We start from the raw sequence: 12,759 nt of genomic DNA on the forward strand, positions 1-12,759 counted from the left end.
ATGGGCTGTGTGTATGGGCTGTGTGTATCTGGCTGTGTGTATGGGCTGTGTGTATGGGCTGTGTGTATCTGGCTGTGTGTATGGGCTGTGTGTCATGGGCTGTGTGTATGGGCTGTGTGTATCTGGCTGTGTATGGGCTGTGTGTATGGGCCTGTGTGTATGGGCTGTGTGTATGGGCTGTGTGTATGGGCTGTGTGTATCTGGCTGTGTGTATGGGCTGTGTGTATGGGCTGTGTTGTATCTGGCTGTGTGTATGGGCTGTGTGTATGGGCTGTGTGTATGGGCTGTGTGTATGGGCTGTGTGTATGGGCTGTGTGTATGGGCTGTGTATGGGCTGTGTGTATGGGCTGTGTATGGGCTGTGTACGGGCTGTGTGTACGGGCTGTGTGTATCTGGCTGTGTGTATCTGGCTGTGTGTATGGGCTGTGTGTATGGGCTGTGTGTATCTGGCTGTGTATGGGCTGTGTGTATGGGCTGTGTGTATGGGCTGTGTGTATGGGCTGTGTGTATGGGCTGTGTATGGGCTGTGTGTATGGGCTGTGTGTATGGGCTGTGTGTATCTGGCTGTGTATGGGCTGTGTGTATGGGCTGTGTGTATCTGGCTGTGTATGGGCTGTGTGTATGGGCTGTGTGTATGGGCTGTGTGTATGGGCTGTGTGTATGGGCTGTGTGTATGGGCTGTGTATGGGCTGTGTACGGGCTGGTGTACGGGCTGTGTTTATCTGGCTGTGTGTATCTGGCTGTGTGTATGGGCTGTGTGTATGGGCTGTGTGTATCTGGCTGTGTATGGGCTGTGTGTATCTGGCTGTGTGTATGGGCTGTGTGTATCTGGGCTGTGTGTATCTGGCTGTGTGTATGGGCTGTGTGTATGGGCTGTGTGTATGGGCTGTGTGTATGGCCTGTGTGTATCTGGCTGGTATGGGCTGTGTATGGGCTGGTGTGTATGGGCTGTGTGTATGGGCTGTGTGTATGGGCTGTGTGTATGGGCTGTGTGTATCTGGCTTGTGTATGGGCTGTGTGTATGGGCTGTGTGTATCTGGCTGTGTATGGGCTGTGTGTATCTGGCTGTGTGTATGGGCTGTGTGTATGGGCTGTGTGTATGGGCTGTGTACGGGCTGTGTGTATGGGCTGTGTGTATGGGCTGTGTGTATGGGCTGTGTGTATGGGCTGTGTATGGGCTGTGTATGGGCTGTGTATGGGCTGTGTGTATGGGCTGTGTGTATGGGCTGTGTGTATGGGCTGTGTGTATGGGCTGTGTGTATGGGCTGTGTGTATGGGCTGTGTATGGGCTGTGTATGGGCTGTGTGTATGGGCTGTGTGTATGGGCTGTGTGTATCTGGCTGTGTATGGGCTGTGTATGGGCTGTGTGTATGGGCTGTGTGTATGGGCTGTGTGTATCTGGCTGTGTATGGGCTGTGTATGGGCTGTGTGTATGGGCTGTGTGTATCTGGCTGTGTATGGGCTGTGTGTATGGGCTGTGTGTATGGGCTGTGTGTATGGGCTGTGTGTATGGGCTGTGTGTATCTGGCTGTGTGTATGGGCTGTGTGTATGGGCTGTGTGTATGGGCTGTGTACGGGCTGTGTGTATGGGCTGTGTGTATGGGCTGTGTGTATGGGCTGTGTGTATGGGCTGTGTATGGGCTGTGTATGGGCCTGTGTATGGGCTGTGTGTATGGGCTGTGTGTATGGGCTGTGTGTATGGGCTGTGTGTATGGGCTGTGTGTATGGGCTGTGTGTATGGGCTGTGTATGGGCTGTGTATGGGCTGTGTGTATGGGCTGTGTGTATGGGCTGTGTGTATCTGGCTGTGTATGGGCTGTGTATGGGCTGGTGTGTATGGGCTGTGTGTATGGGCTGTGTGTATCTGGCTGTGTATGGGCTGTGTATGGGGCTGTGTATGGGCTGTGTGTATGGGCTGTGTGTATGGGCTGTGTGTATGGGCTGGTGTGTATGGGCTGTGTGTATGGGCTGTGTGTATCTGGCTGTGTATGGGCTGTGTGTATCTGGCTGTGTAATGGGCTGTGTATGGGCTGTGTGTATGGCTGTGTGTACGGGCTGTGTGTACGGGCTGTGTGTATGGGCTGTGTGTATGGGCTGTGTGTATGGGCTGTGTGGTATGGGCTGTGTGTATGGGCCTGTGTATGGGCTGTGTATGGGCTGTGTATGGGCTGTGTATGGGCTGTGTGTATGGGCTGTGGTGTATGGGCTGTGTGTATGGGCTGTGTGTATGGGCTGTGGTGTATGGGCTGTGTGGTATGGGCTGTGTGTATGGGCTGTGTGTATGGGCTGTGTATGGGCTGTGTGTTGGGCTGTGTGTACGGGCTGTGTGTACGGGCTGTGTGTATGGGCTGTGTGTATGGGCTGTGTGTATGGGCTGTGTGTATCTGGCTGTGTGTATGGGCTGTGTGTATCTGGCTGTGTATGGGCTGTGTGTATGGGCTGTGTGTATCTGGCTGTGTGTATGGGCTGTGTGTATGGGCTGTGTATGGGCTGTGTGTATGGGCTGTGTATGGGCTGTGTACGGCTGTGTGTACGGGGTGTGTGTATCTGGCTGTGTGTATGGGCTGTGTGTATGGGCTGTGTGTATCCTGGCTGTGTATGGGCTGTGTGTATGGGCTGTGTGTATGGGCTTGTGTGTATGGGCTGTGTGTATGGGCTGTGTATGGGCTGTGTGTATGGGCTGTGTGTATGGGCTGTGTGTATCCTGGCTGTGTATGGGCTGTGTGTATGGGCTTGTGTGTATCTGGCTGTGTATGGGCTGTTGTGTATGGGCTTGTGTGTATGGGCTGTGTGTATGGGCTGTGTGTATGGGCTGTGTATGGGCTGTGTACGGGCTGTGTGTACGGGCTGTGTTTATCTGGCTGTGTGTATCTGGCTGTGTGTATGGGCTGTGTGTATGGGCTGTGTGTATCTGGCTGTGTATGGGCTGTGTGTATCTGGCTGTGTGTATGGGCTGTGTGTAATCTGGCTGGTGTGTATCTGGCTGTGTGTATGGGCTGTGTGTATGGGCTGTGTGTATGGGCTGTGTGTATGGGCTGTGTGTATCTGGCTGTGTATGGGCTGTGTATGGGCTGTGTGTATGGGCTGTGTGTATGGGCTGTGTGTATGGGCTGTGTGTATCTGGCTGTGTATGGGCTGTGTATGGGCTGTGTGTATGGGCTGTGTGTATCTGGCTGTGTATGGGCTGTGTGGTATCTGGCTGTGTGTATGGGCTGTGTGTATGGGCTGTGTACGGGCTGTGTGTATGGGCTGTGTGTATGGGCTGTGTGTATGGGCTGTGTATGGGCTGTGTATGGGCTGTGTATGGGGCTGTGTGTATGGGCTGTGTGTATGGGCTGTGTGTATGGGCTGTGTGTATGGGCTGTGTGTATGGGCTGTGTATGGGCTGTGTATGGGCTGTGTGTATGGGCTGTGTGTATGGGCTGTGTGTATCTGGCTGTGTATGGGCTGTGTATGGGCTGTGTATGGGCTGTGTGTATCTGGCTGTGTATGGGCTGTGTGTATGGGCTGTGTGTATGGGCTGTGTGTATGGGCTGTGTGTATGGGCTGTGTATGGGCTGTGTATGGGCTGTGTGTATGGGCTGTGTGTATGGGCTGTGTATGGGCTGTGTATGCTGTGTTGGGCTGTGTATGGGCTGTGTGTATGGGCTGTGTGTATGGGCTGTGGTATGGGCTGTGTATGGCTGTTGGGCTGTGTGTATGGGCTGTGTGTATGGGCTGTGTGTATCTGGCTGTGTATGGGCTGTGTATGGGCTGTGTGTATGGGCTGTGTGTATGGGGCTGTGTGTATCTGGCTGTGTATGGGCTGTGTATGGGCTGTGTGTATGGGCTTGTGTGTATGGGCCTGTGTGTATGGGCTGTGTGTATGGGCTGTGTGTATGGGCTGTGTGTATGGGCTGTGTGTATGGGCCTGTGTGTATCTGGCTGTGTATGGGCTGTGTGTATGGGCTGTGTGTATCTGGCTGTGTATGGGCTGTGTATGGGCTGTGTGTATGGGCTGTGTGTACGGGCTGTGTGTATGGCTGTGTGTATTCTGGCTGTGTATGGGCTGTGTATGGGCTGTGTATGGGCTGTGTGTATGGGCTGTGTGTATGGGCTGTGTGTATGGGCTGTGTGTATGGGCTGTGTGTATGGGCTGTGTGTACGGGCTGTGTATGGGCTGTGTGTATCTGGCTGTGTATGGGCTGTGTATGGGGCTGTGTGTATGGGCTGTGTGTACGGGCTGTGTGTACGGGCTGTGTGTATGGGCTGTGTGTATGGGCTGTGTGTATGGGCTGTGTGTACGGGCTGTGTGTACGGGCTGTGTGTATGGGCTTGTGTGTATGGGCTGTGTGTATCTGGCTGTGTATGGGCTGTGTGTATGGGCTGTGTATGGGCTGTGTACGGGCTGTGTGTATGGGCTGTGTGTATGGGCTGTGTGTATCTGGCTGTGTATGGGCTGTGTATGGGCTGTGTGTATGGGCTGTGTGTAATGGGCTGTGTGTATCTGGCTGTGTATGGGCTGTGTATGGGCTGTGTGTATGGGCTGTGTGTACGGGCTGTGTGTACGGGCTGTGTGTATGGGCTGTGTGTATGGGCTGTGTGTATCTGGCTGTGTATGGGCTGTGTATGGGCTGTGTGTATGGGCTGTGTGTACGGGCTGTGTGTATGGGCTGTGTATGGGCTGTGTACGGGCTGTGTGTATGGGCTGTGTGTATGGGCTGTGTGTATGGGCTGTGTGTATGGGCTGTGTGTATGGGCTGTGTATGGGCTGTGTGTATGGGCTGTGTATGGGCTGTGTACGGGCTGTGTGTATGGGCTGTGTGTATGGGCTGTGTGTATGGGCTGTGTATGGGCTGTGTGTATGGGCTGTGTGTATGGGCTGTGTGTACGGGCTGTGGTGTACGGGCTGTGTGTACGGGCTGTGTGTATGGGCTGTGTGTATGGGCTGTGTGTATGGGCTGTGTGTATCTGGCTGTGTGTATGGGCTGTGTACGGGCTGTGTGTATGGGCTGTGTGTATGGGCTGTGTGTATGGGCTGTGTATGGGCTGTGTGTATGGGCTGTGTGTATGGGCTGTGTGTATGGGCTGTGTGTATCAGGCAGTAAGAGTGGGCTATAGTCTGACCCCACAGCAGGGGGGGGGGGCAGTAAGAGTGGGCTATAGTCTGACCCACAGCAGGGAGGGGGGGGGCAGGCAGTAAGAGTGGGCTATAGTCTGACCCCACAGCAGGGAGGGGGGGGCAGTAAGAGTGGGCTATAGTCTGACCCCACAGCAGGGAGGGGGGGGGGGCAGTAAGAGTGGGCTATAGTCTGACCCCACAGCAGGGAGGGGGGGGGGCAGTAAGAGTGGGCTATAGTCTGACCCCACAGCAGGGAGGGGGGGGGGCAGTAAGAGTGGGCTATAGTCTGACCCCACAGCAGGGAGGGGGGGGGCAGTAAGAGTGGGCTATAGTCTGACCCCACAGCAGGGAGGGGGGGCAGTAAGAGTGGGCTATAGTCTGACCCCACAGCAGGGAGGGGGGGGGCAGTAAGAGTGGGCTATAGTCTGACCCCACAGCAGGGAGGGGGGGGCAGTAAGAGTGGGCTATAGTCTGACCCCACAGCAGGGAGGGGGGGGCAGTAAGAGTGGGCTATAGTCTGACCCCACAGCAGGGAGGGGGGGGCAGTAAGAGTGGGCTATAGTCTGACCCCACAGCAGGGAGGGGGGGGGGCAGTAAGAGTGGGCTATAGTCTGACCCCACAGCAGGGAGGGGGGGGGGCAGTAAGAGTGGGCTATAGTCTGACCCCACAGCAGGGAGGGGGGGGGGCAGTAAGAGTGGGCTATAGTCTGACCCCACAGCAGGGAGGGGGGGGCAAGCAGTAAGAGTGGGCTATAGTCTGACCCCACAGCAGGGAGGGGGGGGGCAGGCAGTAAGAGTGGGCTATAGTCTGACCCCACAGCAGGGAGGGGGGGGGGCAGGCAGTAAGAGTGGGCTATAGTCTGACCCCACAGCAGGGAGGGGGGGGCAGTAAGAGTGGGCTATAGTCTGACCCCACAGCAGGGAGGGGGGGGGGCAGTAAGAGTGGGCTATAGTCTGACCCCACAGCAGGGAGGGGGGGGCAGTAAGAGTGGGCTATAGTCTGACCCCACAGCAGGGAGGGGGGGGGCAGTAAGAGTGGGCTATAGTCTGACCCCACAGCAGGGAGGGGGGGGCAGTAAGAGTGGGCTATAGTCTGACCCCACAGCAGGGAGGGGGGGGCAGTAAGAGTGGGCTATAGTCTGACCCCACAGCAGGGAGGGGGGGGGCAGTAAGAGTGGGCTATAGTCTGACCCCACAGCGGGGGGGGTTAGTTGATATCAGTCTGTCAGATCCACTTATACACAGCTGTGCTGCCAAACACACACTAACAACTAGTTTTACATACACACACTCACTCACTCACAGACACTCACTCACTCACACTTACAGACACACTCACACTTACACACAGACACACACTCACAGACACACACACACACACTCACACACACACTCACAGACACACACACACACACTCACACTTACACACACACTCACAGACACACACACACACACTTACACACACACTTACACACACACACCTGGCTTATCATGAGGGGATTGTCACACAGTTAGGGAGCAGGAAGCTGAGGGAAGGGGCGGGGCTAAGCCTGAGCTATAGCTGGGGCAGTACAATAGGCCGCTAAGCACTCTGGGATGGGCCATTTCTGAAGGGGCGCTAACCCCAGGTTTCAGCCTTGTTTAAACTTGCTGCAGGTTTTTAGTGGCGATCTAAAGAAACATGCTCATACAAAAAAAGAACAAAAACAATATAAATATAAAGGGGCAATTCTGGCCCCTGAGGTAGTTGTTGCGGTGCCGCCCCCTTTGCCCCCCGTGCTTACCTTTATATTGCTGGGGGGGGGGTACAGGGGGGCACTGCTGCCTGTGGCAAGTTTCTCAACCAGCCTTACGGTCACCCCTGTGTATATATATATGTGTACAGGGATTAACCTTTATTGCAGTACAAGTCCAGGGGGTTCCCCCTTCCCCTATCGGTGGCCCCCATGCATAGAGCTATAGGCATAACAGGGAATATTACAGGGAAGGGGTTGAACATGATGGGACAGAGAGGGGCTATAGGCACGTGTGGGGCAACATATGGGGCTGAGTTGGACCAAGATGGAGTCCAGGAATCTGTAGGAGAAACAAACCCCCTTATGTAATGGCGCAAACAGTTACTATTTCATCATATTTTCTGTCAAACTGATATTTTAATTGAATTTATTAATTAATGACTTGGGGCAGGTCAGTGTAAGCGGTGTATCTGTGTTTGCTGATGAGATGCAGCCAATTAATTCCATATCGGGTTTTTCAGACTTGTAGTGCGGCCTGAACAAACTGGCACTCAGGGCGGCTAAGTGTCAGATGGGATTCAGTGTTCATAAATATTATGCACCCGGGGTTATCTCTTTACTTTGCCTTTACAAGCATCGCCGCACAGCAATGAAGTAAATAATAATGGGCGCTTCCAATAAAGGGCCAGATTCAATTCTGTGGGTGCTGTTTGCAATGGGTAAGGCATGGGACTGGGTTTTACAAGCACTGTAATGGCTGCCTGTGTGCCCCACAGAGCTTGCAATCTAATGTTGAGAGGGACACAGGAGGTGTTAGCATGAAACAGAACCTAGTGCAGATCAGCAGCACCGGGTAATAAACAGGAGAATAAAGATCACTGCCCAAAGGCTTCACATAATCCCATTAAACCCATTTCATCCATAGTGGTTCCTATTGCAGCATTCACCTTGCGTCTCTCTGTAATGAGGGGATGAGGGACAGGGAGTGACTCTCTGGAGAGACTGTATCCAGGAGAGAATTGGGGGGTATTTATATTATTTATGGAGGCAGTTTATAGGGTTTATAAGGAGCTGCTCCTCAGTGAGGCAGAAAGGCTGGAGGTTCTGCCAGGTTGGTGGGGCCCCTGGTACCATGAGAAGATGTAGATGAGCCCCACTAACATTACTGAGGGAGATCTACTGGGTAAGTGCCAGGGATTGGGGGGCAACAGCTTGTGTAACTGGGGCTGTTTCACTGCTGGAATGTCCCATATCTGCCCTTCCCCTTAATATGGGGGGGCGGGGAGGGGGGGTGTGACTGGGGCATAAGGGAAACTGAATGTACTGACTAATATTGTGTCCCTCCCCAGTTTATAATGGTTTAGGCACTGGTTCCCATTACAGTAAATTAAGCCTCATATAAATCAGTTTTACAGACACAGAAACTCGTGTGCATTGGCTCCTATAGAAGGTGGAATGACCTGATCAGAATGGAATCGGGGGCAGAAATCCCAGGCACCCTCAGTGGGTGCAGTTTGTAGGCACAGGCAGGTGGGTCCTACATCCATACAGTTGGTCATTTTTATTTGGGTTTTATATTATTTAGCCAAATACTGTTGGGCATTTGCTTAGCTGGATTGTTTATTCAAAGGAATAAAACGTAGCCTTTATATAGAGCCATTATTAGGCTGATGTAGGTATTTCTGTAAGGTTATTGGGCGCCACAATAAATTCTTTTTAGGGTACCAAACCCCTCTGTGCTCCTGTGGCCCCTGGTTCTGCTGTATTGGGCCCCCACGCTCTAGCCCTTACATGTGTCAGTATAAATAGTGATAATACTTTGCAGCAAAGGCATTTTATATGCAGTCAGCACTGAGCCACAGGCTCTGCCATTGATTCTCAGTGCCGGGGGGGGGGGGGGGAACGGACCTGGATTTATTTTCATTTGGGTCACTGTGTTAGAAACCTGAGTATCACTGGGTTAATCCTGGCTGGGATGGAATACGTGGAACATTCTCTCTGAGCAGCAGGATATTATGGGATACAGGAGAGATTACACAGGTATTGTGCCAGGGGGGCAAGTCACACTGGGGGCTGATTCCCCATCTCGTATAGCACTCACAGCTGCGGGAAAATCTAATAATTAAAAAGAGACCAGATACTAAAGTGTAATTCATATACGTGTTATATAACATATACCCTGTATTCTATTAATATCAATTGCTCAGAATGTACGTTGTGTTACACAGACAGTGCTAGGGAGGGGGGCATAACCAGAGCTCTCTGGGAAGGGACTGGGGCTGTGGGATAGCAGGTATAGTAGGGAGAGATGGTGCCTATAGTAGCAGTGGGGGGATAATAGCCTCTGGGAAGGGACTGGGGCTGTGGGATAGCAGGTATAGTAGGGAGAGATGGTGCCTATAGTAGCAGTGGGGGGATAATAGCCTCTGGGAAGGGACTGGGGCTGTGGGATAGCAGGTATAGTAGGGAGAGATGGTGCCTATAGTAGCAGTGGGGGGATAATAGCCTCTGGGAAGGGACTGGGGCTGTGGGATAGCAGGTATAGTAGGGAGAGATGGTGCCTATAGTAGCAGTGGGGGATAATAGCCTCTGGGAAGGGACTGGGGCTGTGGGATAGCAGGTATAGTAGGGAGAGATGATGCCTATAGTAGCAGTGGGGGGGATAATAGCCTCTGGGAAGGGACTGGGGCTGTGGGATAGCAGGTATAGTAGGGAGAGATGGTGCCTATAGTAGCAGTGGGGGGATAATAGCCTCTGGGAAGGGACTGGGGCTGTGGGATAGCAGGTATAGTAGGGAGAGATGGTGCCTATAGTAGCAGTGGGGGGATAATAGCCTCTGGGAAGGGACTGGGGCTGTGGGATAGCAGGTATAGTAGGGAGAGATGGTGCCTATAGTAGCAGTGGGGGGATAATAGCCTCTGGGAAGGGACTGGGGCTGTGGGATAGCAGGTATAGTAGGGAGAGATGGTGCCTATAGTAGCAGTGGGATAAGCTGGAAAAAGCTGAGAACACATCCCATAATTCCTGTTCTGATATACCATTGTCTGTGTTAATTTTTGGCAGGAAGAATTTTCCAGAGATGAAATAGTTTTACTGTTCCATTTCTTTTAAGTGCCAGGAATATGTGGATATGTTCTTATTAGTCTTCTTGTTCCTTTTAGTGATCATGTCCAACCTCAGTGGATCCAATCAGATGTCCTCTCCATTCATCCTGGTTGGGATCCCAGGGATGGAAGAGATGCACCCTTGGATCTCAGTACCACTGTGTTGCATGTATATAGTAACCATTTCAGCCAACGTTTCCGTTCTTCTTATCATAAGAGCCGACAGGAGGCTTCACCAGCCGATGTACCTGCTCCTTTCCATGTTATTACTCACTGACCTTGTCCAATCAAATGCCGCCCTTCCCAAGATGCTGCTGATCTTCTGGTTCAAGCTGAGAGAGATCACTTTTGAGGAATGTCTAGTGCAGATGTTCTTTATCCATTCCTTCCCCTTAATGGGGTCTTCTGTCCTCCTGACTATGGCCTTCGATCGTTATGTGGCCATTTGCCACCCACTGAGATACTCCACCATCCTGACCAATTCCATGATTGTAAAAATGGGCCTGTTTGTGATAATAAGGGGGACCTTAGTTGAATTTCCTCTCCCATTCCTTGTCAGAATGCTGCCATTTTGTGGGAGTCGTGTCATTCAACACACTTACTGTGAGCACATGGCGGTGGCAAAGCTCTCCTGTGGCGATATCCGAATCAACCCTTTATATGGGTTAGTGTCTTTGGTAATGGCAGCATTGGACCTAATATGTGTCGCTGTGTCCTACACCATGATTATAATGGCCGTGCTGAGACTCCCTAACAGAGAAGCCAGATATAAAGTTGGTAACACATGTTCTGCCCATGTTGGTCTTATCTTAATTGCATATATCCCAGCCCTCTTCTCCTTCATATCTCAGAGAATTGAGGTTTCTTCAGCCCTATCTGTCCAAATCCTTGTTTCCAGCCTCTACCTGATCATTCCTCCCATGTGTAATCCAATCATATACGGCATAAAAACCCAAGAGATCCGTAAGAAGGTGTCAAATTTGATTTCACTTCCAGCAAAGGGGTCTGTGAAGGACATGAGGTTTCCAAGTGTCTAAGTGTTCTCATAGCCAAGAAGCAAATAAAATTATTACTTTTCTTGATTTTTCTTTTCAAGTAATGATACATACTCATGTAATAAAAATAAATTTGGTCCCAAGGAGGAAGAGTGGACAAGGATGAAGCACAATTAGTAGGCAATAGTATATGGAGATGAGTTTGGGGTGTATGGGAGGAAAGATGGGAGCAAGATACAGTGGGTAGAAAGGAAATGTGGGCATCCAGGCTTACTGAAAGGACTTGGTGGCTTCCCCACTGAGATGAAGGTATTTTCTCTGTAGGTTACACTGGGTGCATCAACAAATTTTGTTCCCTGTTAATATTCATCTTAACAAGAGCAGTGTCACATAGAGGAGAGAAGTTATTGGTATCAGAAGGAGGGCAGTAGGGACTGGGTCAGCCGGAGAGCAATTGTATGGATCTGTTGGAGGACAGAAAACCAGAGCCTAACTGTCAGCATTAGCAGGTGAACAACAGCGACTGAACTGGCTTCTGTAGAAGAACAGAAGGGATTTGGCCAAACAAAATGAAGAAGAAATCTCTTAGAGAAAAGCATGGATTGGGCCAGACAGAAATGGACTATAGGCAGGAGAACAGAAGAGGTTGTGTTGAATAGGGTTGGACAGAGGGAATCTGTAGGGCAAAACAAGGGGTTGGGTTGGACAACTGTAGGGATGTACAGGAGAACAGAAGAGGTTGTGTTGAATAGGGTTGGACAGAGGGAATCTGTAGGGAAAAACAAGGGGTTGGGTTGGACAACTGTAAGGATGTACAGGAGAACAGAAGGGGTTGTGTTGAATAGGGTTGGACAGAGGGAATCTGTAGGGCAAAACAAGGGGTTGGGTTGGACAACTGTAGGATGTACAGGAGAACAGAAGGGGTTGTGTTGAATAGGGTTGGACAGAGGGAATCTGTAGGGCAAAACAAGGGGTTGGGTTGGACAACTGTAGGGATGTACAGGAGAACAGAAGGGGTTGTGTTGAATAGGGTTGGACAGAGGGAATCTGTAGGGCAAAACAAGGGGTTGGGTTGGACAACTGTAGGGATGTACAGGAGAACAGAAGAGGTTGTGTTGAATAGGGTTGGACAGAGGGAATCTGTAGGGCAAAACAAGGGGTTGGGTTGGACAACTGTAGGGATGTACAGGAGAACAGAAGAGGTTGTGTTGAATAGGGTTGGACAGAGGGAATCTGTAGGGCAAAACAAGGGGTTGGGTTGGACAACTGTAGGGATGTACAGGAGAACAGAAGGGGTTGTGTTGAATAGGGTTGGACAGAGGGAATCTGTAGGGCAAAACAAGGGGTTGGGTTGGGTTCGACAACTGTAGGGATGTACATTCTTGTAATGTAAGAAATACCCTGCCCCTGACTCAACTGGCCCTACCTCCCCCCTCCCTCAACTTGTTCCATCATGCTCCCTACTTTCTAGGCCCTCCTCCATGATTCATCTGGCCTCTCACATACATCTCCCTGCTTCTGCCCTGCTACGTCATTGCCCTCGTACAATCGCTGTGCTACTGCCCACATCCCATATTATCCAATCCCTCTCTTCTTTTTTAACTTTAATCAATTTGATTGGTTTAACATTAACCAATTAAAATGTTGGCTTGGATTTCAATCTATATAATCCCTATACAAAATGTCACCCTCTTCTAATGCTGCGAGTGAACAGATCTTTTTGATATTTTATACAGGGGGAGATTTACCAATGTTGGAATTTGAACTTTTTTTCACAAGAGTTACTGTGAGCACATGGCGGTGGCAAAGCTCTCCTGTGGCGAT

At 51.2% G+C, this 12,759-nt stretch overlaps 1 protein-coding gene across 1 annotated transcript; it reads left to right on the top strand.

The window, feature by feature from the left end:
* Positions 1 to 9,990: 9,990 nt before the first annotated feature.
* On the top strand, positions 9,991 to 10,990 carry LOC100487275 (olfactory receptor 52K1). The gene has a single exon (XM_002942037.5). It carries the CDS (start codon positions 10,003 to 10,005, stop codon positions 10,975 to 10,977), a length of 975 nt encoding a protein of 324 aa, XP_002942083.5. The 5' UTR covers positions 9,991 to 10,002; the 3' UTR covers positions 10,978 to 10,990.
* The last annotated feature ends 1,769 nt before the right edge of the window (positions 10,991 to 12,759 follow it).

This window comes from Xenopus tropicalis, chromosome 2 (genome assembly GCF_000004195.4).
Source record: "Xenopus tropicalis strain Nigerian chromosome 2, UCB_Xtro_10.0, whole genome shotgun sequence".
Lineage (NCBI taxonomy): Eukaryota > Metazoa > Chordata > Amphibia > Anura > Pipidae > Xenopus > Xenopus tropicalis.

What these genes read in the sequence shown, in the direction of transcription:
- LOC100487275 (XM_002942037.5), top strand. Translation starts at nt 10,003, where the DNA reads ATGTCCAACCTCAGTGGATCCAATCAGATGTCCTCTCCATTCATCCTG.